The sequence below is a fragment of the Halichoeres trimaculatus genome, unplaced genomic scaffold, assembly GCF_033239565.1.
Source record: "Halichoeres trimaculatus isolate MK-OKI-2021-1 unplaced genomic scaffold, fHalTri1.1 fHalTri1_scaffold_4, whole genome shotgun sequence".
NCBI lineage: Eukaryota > Metazoa > Chordata > Actinopteri > Labriformes > Labridae > Halichoeres > Halichoeres trimaculatus.
Window position 1 is genome coordinate 22486011 of NW_027437182.1, and position 10919 is coordinate 22496929.

The 10919-nt window shown below is 37.2% G+C and overlaps 1 protein-coding gene across 1 annotated transcript; it reads left to right on the forward strand.

The window, feature by feature from the left end:
* Positions 1–10919, forward strand: pde6d (phosphodiesterase 6D, cGMP-specific, rod, delta). The gene is made up of 5 exons (XM_074668248.1): positions 1–277; positions 6283–6371; positions 6760–6885; positions 8309–8414; positions 9326–10919. The coding sequence occupies exons 1-5, from the start codon at positions 228–230 to the stop codon at positions 9405–9407; spliced, it is 453 nt and encodes a 150-aa protein (XP_074524349.1). The 5' UTR covers positions 1–227; the 3' UTR covers positions 9408–10919.

Here is a 10919-nt window from a genome sequence, read left to right on the forward strand (position 1 = left end):
TAGGCTAACCGTCCTTAGTTCGCCTGGTATATTAAGCTGATTGCATTATCGGATCAGATTTAAACTGCAGTCCAGCAATATAGCCGGGGCACATAGTTCATGCATTTTTTCCGATAACATTAACTGTAAATGTAGTCAGCCAAGTACTTCAGCTAGTGTTAAAGGAGCCATTATTATTTCGACTGATCCTGTGTTTCTACAGGGAGCGAAAACAAGCGATTTTTGCAATGTCTTCAGACGAAGACAGGGCCAAGGAGATTTTAAGGGGCTTCAAACTGTATCCTTTCTTTTTGTTGTGTCTGAGGTTTTGTGGGTGCTCTTTGAAGGTTCGAGACATCATAGCCTAGTGGCATGTTCCGTTTATTTCTGCATAACGTCATTTGTCATCGGCAAGATGGTAGTATCATTTTGTTTCTGTGCCCAACGTTACCGCAAGCTTAGCAGCTGTGGCAGAGCTGCAAGTTTTACCACCTTTAATTTGATAACGTCAATTTGGTAACTCGTGTGAATCTTAATTTTACGTTAACATGAAAGTAGTCGTGTTGTTTAGAGCCCTGCTAGCATAAGTGCCTGCCAGCTGAATGAGTTGTTAAGCCCAGTGGCTAACTTGTCTTGCTAACTGATCAATGCGCTTGTTGTGGCAGCTGTAAGCATTTGTAATACGCAGTAATTTAACACAAACACACTATGAAGATAGCCCTTTAAGCAGGTGGTTATCAGATCATTTTGATAGATTTTACTTGGAAGGCTTCTGTCTGTAATTCATATGCAGAAATGCTACCTGCGTTAAGTATGCAAAGATAAGTCCCTAGCTTTACAACATCTATTTCCACAGAGTATTTAAACCCAGGAGTGATACAAAACCATCTTAGTATTTTAAATCGAACTACTTATGCTGGATAAGGCTGTTGCCGTTTGGAGGTACAGTTACTCTATAGCAAGTCCCAAAAAGAAAAGAAACATACTATCAAGAGAGTTCAATGTATGTAAATCCGGTCGTGGGTTGCATAATCGAATTTACACAACTTCTTTTTAACCATTTAATTAGTTTGTTCATATAGTTTTGCTGTAGGAGGTGATGGAGAAAGTGGGTTATTGTGATAATACCTGTATTGTTACAGTAGGATGGACTGGACCAAGTCACAAGAATGCTCAAACGTGTTTTTGCAAAGGTTCTAGCACATGCTTTCTAGCTACAATTTCTATTTGCTCCCAGTCTTTGTTTATAGCCTGACTTAAAACGTGTTTCATAGAGGCAAAGAGAAGGTGATGAGAAGTTTGGTTGTCCTGAGCCTAACCACACTCTCAATATGTGGTTTCAATTTCCAGATTTATGACCAAACCAATGTGCCAGCAAGAACATGCAAACAGATCAAGCAGTGAGGCCCCTAATGTTGTCAGCTTTGTTTCTGAGTATTTCTGCACCTTTAAGCTTCTCAACTGTAGATAAAAAGAAAAATAAAGGAAGACTTAGGCTTTAAATCTGCTTACTCATAGATGGTAATAATTTTATTTAACATTGGTTAAGTTTTTGGATTTCACTGCGAATCCCAGAAAGTCATTATAACCCTAACCCTTAAAGAGGACAATTTTTACATTTGGTGTGTTGAACTATGTACAACACTTTGGGAAAGGGTTTCTTTCAAACTAAAGTTGCTTTATTAACCTGATTTTTATTTCCAAGTTATTTTTTTTAAGTTTGCAGTGTAGTTTATCTAAAAGTTTAATCCTCTTCTTACCTATTGTAGTGTTTACAAGGGATCTATAATATATCATGTTTCTTGCTAGGCCAGAGTTCATGTTGCCTTCACTGGTAGAGCTTAAATCCATGATTCAGTGGATTTAATGGAACAGGGGTTTACTGCATTTTGTCCACACAACAAACCTAATCAAAGCTAGAGACCAAAGACCACTTCACTTTATTCTTTTCTGAGCTGCAACTGTCACACAGCTATCATTAGTTGTCCTCTTTTTTTTAGAAAGACAAATAATAACTTCTGGTGTGTCTTTGCAAGGAAATATGATCAGTTCTTCAAAACAGCTAAGATAGCACAAAAGTAAGTCATACACTTTGAAGTCTGTTTCATGTAACCAAAGCAAAAATGTCATCAGTATCTTTAATGAAAAGGGGCACGTAGTTAAACTGTTTTTTTGTTTTTATAATATGCCTTCTTTTTGTATGTATGTAAGCGTATTCATGTGAGACTGAAGTGTGAAAATTGTTTGCATTGGATTTAAATGAACGGCTGAGCAACAACTTCTCCCTTGTTGATTTATTTTGCCTGCCTCTGCCTTCTATGTTGACATGAGAAATGACTGAACAGAAACCCTGTTCTGTTTCAGTATGTTACGCGTGTCCTGGTGCTCCCCGTTGAATCGTTGAGTGGTTGAACTCTACCTGTAAGCCATTAAAGTGTCTTTAAAAAGAAATGCAGACTAAACAGTGACATCAGCATTTCACTTGGGGCTCATTAACTGGCGTATCTCTTCTGACAGATTGGTGCATGGACCCTTGTGGTTTACACATGCACATCCTGCAGCTGGGCTTGAGTAGGCTGTAGTACAGTCTTGTTCGACAGTTTTGGAGCTTAAGTCAGTTGCTGTACAAGGCTTCTGTTTTTTTGTTTTTTTTTTATTTGTTGGCAGACACAAAATGGGTTGTGACTATCTGATGAGTGAGGGTTTGTGCCCTTTTCTTTGATTGGATGAAAAATTGGCATTAATGATTCAACTTTTGTGACTAGATTGTAAGTGGATACCTTATTTTACAGGTTGGTAAGAAGCCTAGAGCACCAAGAAAGACCACATACAAAAAAGTCCTTGTAGTATATTCTTTGCCTAGGTTATACTCAAAGTGTCCTTTAAGGAGACCTGATCTATCTAACTGAGGAGAAAAGATTGACTTCTTTCCTCTCACTGCTGTCTGACTTAGCAGTTCTCAGTTATGGTACTTGAAAACCTTAATGAAGTGTCATTTATCTATTAGTCCTTTGTCATAAGAACAGAAGCAGTTTTTTTTTAATTATGTCAGCAGCTCTGTCCATATTTGGATGCTGCATGGCTTTTTCTTGTTTACGTGGTCTCTCTACTGCAGATGAGACAAACTTATCATCTGATGGTTTTATAACAAAATCCATGATCATGTTTAATTAGAGTGGAGAAATGAGATGTAATCACAAAGAATTGAGTCAATCCAATCTTAGATGTGGTCTGATGCATTTAGCTCTGCCAGCTTGTGACTGAATTTTACCCTTTTTTTTTTCTTTTTTTTTGCTTCATCTGTTTTAACAAGTGAATAATCACCAATGAAGGATCTTTGGCTGTGTTGTATTTAATCCTGACTTTAACAGAAGTGACTCATGTTGCTTTTAAAACAGCATGATCTTTGGAAAGAGAATCAACGAGAAATACATTACAGTTTGGTTTGGATTATTCTGGAAGGTGTGGAGGATGATGGGGTTTATGTAGGAGGCTGGAATTAGTTAGACTTGAGAGGATTAGAGAATCCACTCCACTCAGCACACTTTACTAGAAAACCAGGTGGAGAGGTCAGGCTTTGGTTGAATTAGATCGTTTTTGACAACAGTGTCAAAGATTCAATCTAAAGATATATAGAAGAAAGAGAAAAATAATAAGTGTTTTGTTTTTCTTTTCATGATTCTGACACACATAGTTCACTGACTCTTCTAGCTAGCTTAGTTAGCTTAGAAGTTGTTCCTGCATTTATACTTTTAAACATATGAAATGTATTTTACCTGTTGGATAAAAAAAAGGTTATCCAAGATCAAAACTAAGTTGAAGAAAATTTTATAAAAAATTCATGAAGAAAAAAAAATATGTAGAAAAAAATCTCATTGCGGTAACTGTTACATAAAACAGCCTTCATAACATGCTGCTAGAGATTATGGTTTCTATTACAGAAGAGCTTGCATAATTTCTTACTTCTCCCCCATGTCTTCTCTATTTTATTTCCTTCTTTCAAGATTTCTGCAATAAAAGCCAAATTAGTTGGATAAATAATAAATTCAAAAGTCTGATTTAGGACACAACCTCTGAGTTAATTCAGTTTAAAGTTCTCTTCCATTTGTTGTTTCAAAGTGTGCCCATAATGCAGGTCAGAGTCCAGAAGCCTCTGTTGGTGTGTTTTTAGGCCTTTGTTGGTGGGTGTGGGGTGGGATGAAGGGCTTCACAGATGGTGTGGAGCCAAGTGTGTGTGACACTAAGTAGTATCTGAGTCTGACAGGATTCACAGTTCGGAATCTTTTGGAGCCGAGTGCTGTGGGATGACGCTTCTTAACCATCAGGCTGACGGCTCACTATGGAAGATTGTTTTATTTGCAGGGGGTTTTATGATGTTTAATGTGAGTGTCTGACTAGTGGTGACTACAAGTAGTTAGTGAAAGAATTGATGATACAATGCTTACTATTACCACCAGAGGAAGTCTTTCTGGCAATGTGTGCATGTGCTGGGATGTATTATGCACAACCTGCTGCAGGCTCTGCATTGCTCCTCTGATAGTCATGATTTCTACACCTTAGCTGTGCAGTTCTTATAGAAGAGGGTCATCACAGCAGTTACTGCTTAAATAAAAGCAGATGAATATCCAATCAGCCAAAACACTGTTTACTTCATCTTATACACTTATACTTTGTCACAAAACATTCTCTGAATCTGTTTTGTTTGTGAGCTGCAGTGCAAACAAAGGCTGTTGGAGCCTGTAGTTCTTGCCGTCCACTTACTACGTCTGCATGTTCTTCTTACTAGAAAAATAAATTTTACAGCAATAAAGCAATAATTTTAGGATAAAAACCTGAGTAAAGTGTGCCACACTGCTTGGTACATAAACAAAGGACCCATTCCTTAATTTTATTTGTGCTTACATTCTCATGAAGCATCTGTTTACCCTGTAAGACCCATGTTATTCTTTAAAACGACTGTCATGAGGAAGTGGCTGCAGCGATATTAGTAAACATCATGCCCTCATTGTGTACCCGTATCTATGCTTGTGCATAAAGTGTACCGTGCCAAAGCACACCTCTCCAAAGCATGCCAAAGCAGAGAAGTGTAGAGAAGTGTACTATGCCTGAGCACATATTTTACAATAATCAGCATTTGCCAATGCTAACAAGGCTAAAAATAGCTAAATAAAAAGACGTATAATGCCTAAGCAACTAAATAATCAATCTGAAACTGGCATTATAATCTGATTTGATTTTGAGAGTATTGCATTGAAATTTCCTCTAGCCTAATATCGGTCATGTTAGTAACTCTGCAGCATATCCAAATGTTATTTTCTATTTAAAAAAATCACATTATTATTGTTAATATTATTATTGTTATTATTATTATATACACCATCACCTACAACTATTTCATTGACCCTTTAAAACTGATACTGGTTGACCACTGCTGTTAATCCTAAAACTCTTTCACTTGCACTCTTTGAGGTTTCAACAAACCAGTCACTCACTAATTCAGAACGTTTTAGAATCTCAGTTTGAACTGCTGAAAGCACAACTTAAAACCCCGACCCAGAACAAAGTCTCAATCTGTTAAATATTTGTCTACTAAAAAAGTTTTTTTCATTGATGCTCATGTTGGGTTAATGGGTCAAAAACAACAATATTCAGTGTTTTTTTGATCAGTGTGTTTTTGACACAGATGCCATTTTCCAGTTGAGGTGTGTGTGTATTGACAGATAAGCTGCTTTCACACAAAGATAGACTGGTGCCCTAACAGACCAGCAGTGAGTGTTACCTCAGGTATGGTGCTGAAACTGTACAGATTCTGTAACATGAGAAGCTGTGTACTACCGGGGATTCACTGATCAGGTCCTCACTGCCTCTGTGATTGACAGTGGTATTGTGTGTAATGTGAATGCAGAGGTCAGGTACAGCTGACTGAGTGACAGACTGATGGGACAGCAGCATGTACACAAAGGCTTCTTCAGTTTTCTCCTTTCACTTACACAACATCATCTACAGGTACCTCACACTGCTTGGTTTATAGTTCTTCAATTCACATTTGCTTATAACAGTCCAAAGGCTGGCTTTGTACCAAGAAGACTGTAGTTCAAGTTAAGGAGAGTCATGGCATAAATCTCTAAAATGACTTTTTTTTAGTTATTTTTTTTGTGATTAATCAGTAAAGATTTTGCAGAAAAACAGAATTTCATCCAAGCAGTAATTTGGAGAGGGACATATAAATAATATTTCCAGACAAAGGGACTAGTGTGCAAAATGATACCAATCTTTTATTTGTACTTAACCTGCACCTGTCAGAAATTGGATGAATCTTCGAGATGCAGAGACAGGTAAAGTCCTGTGGCAAGGAACTGAGGACCTCTCTGTACCTGGCGTCGAACATGAAGGTACACTGACGTGTAAAACTTAAGCTTGGCCAAAATGTACCAGATATATTACAAAATTGAAAAAAAGTCTTTATTTTTACTATGTTTTATGTGATTTTTGTTTACTTTTACCCATGATTTCTTAACATGGTGCTTGAGCTAATGAAATACTGGTACATGTACTCAGCTTTTAAGTTGAGTAGATGTTTTGAATAGAGACAGAATTTGTTTCATACCTAAAATTACCTTTTTTTTTATTCATGTGTCTTTTGATTTTTAGGTATAATACCAGGCAATGCATTGTCCTGTGAATTATGAACTGCAACAAAAAGATCCCAGATCTTTATCAATATTTCTGACATTTAATGTTAAGTAAAATCTCACTTTTGTGTTCTCATTCTTCTTCCAGCCCGTGTCCCGAAGAAGATCCTGAAATGTAAAGCAGTGTCTAGAGAACTGAACTTTTCCTCCTCGGAGAAACTGGAGAAGTTCAGACTGGAACAGAAAGTTTTCTTCAAGGGACAGTGTCTAGAAGGTAATAAGCCGAAATTTTCAAAGGTTAATTAGAAGCTGAAAGTTAAAGGCACTGTGTGGGATTAGGATTAGAGTTTTACAGAGCGGATGTGGACTGGGAAAACTCTAAAGGAAGTCTATATGTAAGGTAAATGGGTGGACTCTGAATGTCAGATCTCCACCTCAGATTTGCCTCTGATTGGCTAAAAGTTCTGGTGCAAAGCATTGTTGATGATTTTTTTTTTTTTTTTACTGGACGGCAAAAGTTTATTTAGATTTTTGATTTTTGTTCAGTGCCGTTTCCACCAAATACAGTGGCTGATTTCAAACCAAACCTTGCAAAGAGTTACAAAGAGAGTGTTGGATCATTAACACCAGACATCTCATTTAGCTGTGATCTCTTCTCTGGATTTTTAATGCTTAGGTTTATAATTGTAGAAATGCACACTTTTGAAATTATTCAATTATTAAGGCACAAAAGTTTTTTCAACATTATGAATGAAAACAGTTGTCATCTCAGGGGCTTGATGTTAAAGCCACCCTGCAGAAGTGCAGGAAACTTCTCTAAGCTAATCTGAAGAGCTCAGTGAGCCCTCTTACCTATAGCTTCTTTTCCTTTAAACCTTTTCAAAATAAAGCTTTTAGCTTAGCTACCGTGTTTGTTCCATCATGTTTAAATGGTGTCCAAAGGACATTTCCCTTGATTTTTCTGACTTAAGTAATTCTAGCCCTGTACTAAACTCTTGGTTTTATCTCAAAGCTAAAGTTAATGCTTTTGGTTCAGTATAAAAAAAAACTTTTCATGTATCTAGATCATAGAAAATGTTGTTTTAAAGAAATGTAAGGAGGCATGCAAACCTAATTATGTTTCTTCCCTAATCTCGACTTTCTTACATTAGCTAAGACGTCATTTAACAAATTTTCAATCAAATCTCTCACTGCCTGGTATCTTTTTAATTCCCAGATATTTTCAAATGTTTTCCTATTTCTAATGAGGTCTTTAATGATTAAAAAAAAATGATAGAGCCTTTAAAGTCCAGGGTCCAAGATTCAGAAATCACATCAGTAGCGAGGATCAGAAATAAAAACTCTGTTATGTTCTAAGTTACAAAAAAAAATATGGAGAGATTAGCTGCTATGTTGCCCATATTTTTTATCAGGGTATTTTGGAATAATCAGAGGTTTAATGGAAAGCTACTGTAACTGTGTGCTGAGCCAGCTGCTCCTGGGGCCTTCCTGAGCAGAGAGCCTCAGGAGACAACACACAACCCGCTCCAACACAACATGTTTATGTTGCTGGTTTCCACCAGAGAGGGAGGGGTTTCTGAAACAGTATTTAGATTAAATCGTCTCTGAAAAACCAGGATCTCCTGATGATTCATCCAAAACGATTGTGTATGTTGTTAACACAGCTCTGAGCTCTGTCTCTGTGCTTTTCTCTGCAGAATGGTTTTTTGAATTTGGTTTCGTTATCCCAAACTCCACCAACACATGGCAATCTCTGATAGAAGCAGCCCCTGAGTCCCAGATGATGCCAGCTAATGTTTTAACGTAAGTTTCACATCTGATTACAACATTTTCTCTATTTTGTGTATCAAAGAAAGCTTTCAGTATCTTTTCTTGTTTTTATTCTATTACGCCAAGGGTTATAATTTTAAGACCTTTTGCTCACTCAGACCAAGAAACTGACAATAAAACAAGTGTGTGCTTGTATTGTAGTTAGGCCTGGGTCAGTAACAAATTTTACTAGACGATATGTTGTCCCACAATTATTGACGATATACGATATTATTGACAATATTATTCTGAGGCCAAATTAACTACCAATATAAACAATATATATATATTTATAATGCAGTACACCCTTTCAAATGCAATAAACGTTCGTTTCTCATGTGTACTTTTTACAAATGTAATTGGAATATCAATATCTTTTAAATATTAAAAAAACCCCAATACAAATAAAATGGGATCTCAGTCAAAAATTGCACGTGAATAAAAAACGGAGTTAAAATGCAGAATTTCTTTTGTGATACAGCAAACTACGCTCTCTATGTCCGTGTTGATTCTCACTCATCCAACTCTCCAAACCAAGGCAACTGGACTGTTCTGATTGAACAATGAATTGATTTATTTAATATCAGGCCTAATTGTAGTTTCACTTCATGTGTTCAGTTTAAAAACCTGTGATAAAAACGGTCATTTTTGTACACACCTTAGGGAAATTCTAGATTTTAAAAAACAAGAGTTTTATTTTAATTTGTTATCTAAGAAATATCACAAACATTCAAAGTCATTGATTGTGATCTGGGTATGTATGTCCCTTATGAAGTCCAGCAGGTCAGAAACACATGAACTCAGTCAAGAAGACTGTAAAATTCAAAATCTTTGAACCAAACTGATTTTATTTTTTCAGACATATTTGATCCCCAAGTGAAAAGTGTCTTTTGTCTTTATTCCAGTGGTAATGTGATCATAGAGACCAAGTTCTACGATGACGATCTCCATGTCAGTACCTCCAGAGTACGGCTTTTCTACGTCTGACCTCTGACTCCTGATTCTACCTTTCAAAATGCTGACATCCTGCCAAGGTCTCTAAATTACTGAGGTTAAATACAATTTGCAGCAGTAAACGGCTCATTGCGGATTCAAGATCAGCACCCTTTGGAGAAACCAGCTGCGGTCCTACAGTCAGTGAATTGAGCTCCGGATTATCGTTGTTTTGTTTTGACCTGACCTAGACCTTGGGAGGAGAGGAACTAGAAAGGGAGGATACTAATTTTTTTTTTGCTTTTTCCAAGATCATCTCTCCTGACAATACCACCTCCAAACTGTTTGACTGAAAATACATCACCGCTGATCGTAAGTTAGCCAAGGAGCCGCCCTGACATGAGATGATTTGTGCTTCTTAACATTCTGCCCTCTGCTCTCAAAGGTTGTATTTACTCAGGAACAGAACTCTAGGCTTCTTAGTTGTCTGATTTGAAGTTGGTTTTTTTTTTATTTGAAAATGGCAACACCGCTCTCTGTGATGTCCCTTCAAACACAAGTTGCACGCTGTTGTCGATGGAAGCTGCAGCTCAGTGTCTCACCTGAGGTGCATTCATAAAGTCTTAACACTAGATAACATTTCCACTCGCTGTGTTCCATTACAGAGGCTGCTCATCATGTCCAGGCTTTGGACAGTATATTTGTCATCACCACAGTCAGATAGTGTCCATTTCCAAAGGCCCTGTAAACATTCAAAGAAAAGGTAAAAGGTCATAAATATCCATTCCTTTGCTCTGGTCAGACTTTGCCTAACTGTGAATCCACCTGATGGTTCTGTTCATTAGGCAAAAATGAAAGTTAAACAGATGTATTCTAGCATATTTGTCAGCCACAATCTGTTGACAAGAGATGGCTGAATGCACAGTTAATGGTGGTCTCTGTGAGGCCAAGTAGTGGAACTGCTAATGTGGCGTTTTCCTTTTTTAAAGACACACTTCAGCAGCAGACAGTGTCTGAGGTGGAACACAGCGTACACCGACTTAACCTCTCCTGTTTTCAAACTGTGTGGACTAGTATAGAGCAGTGGTTATCAGGTTAGTGTCAGAAAAGACAAAGATGTTTTTTTCATCAAACCGACCACACCGGGAATGAGTTTGACTTCTTGTCTGTAATATTTGAAATGAAATCCAGCTCACTGCTGTCATGATGTCTGAAGTTTGAGAGTGATGTTTTTGAGAGACATTTATCAGTAAACAGGATAGGGTTTTTGTTATATTTATGTACTGGACTTGCAGAGTTATAATTACTGAAACTATTCCCTCTGAGCTTCATCATTTGAATATAGGGTGTAGACAAAGACATGCATAATTTATTCTCTGTAGTTGACGTGCTGTCAGTTTTATTCCAGCTAGGCCCATAAAGTAACAGCTGTGTAAGATATTCAACTAGTTCAGCTTTGTACATTCTGCTTAGATTTTGGACTTTTACCTCCCATCCACTTCTCTGCACTCATGTCAATGTTTGTTTTTCTTAGACGCTAACTTAGCTTTGTAAACTAGACGTGTT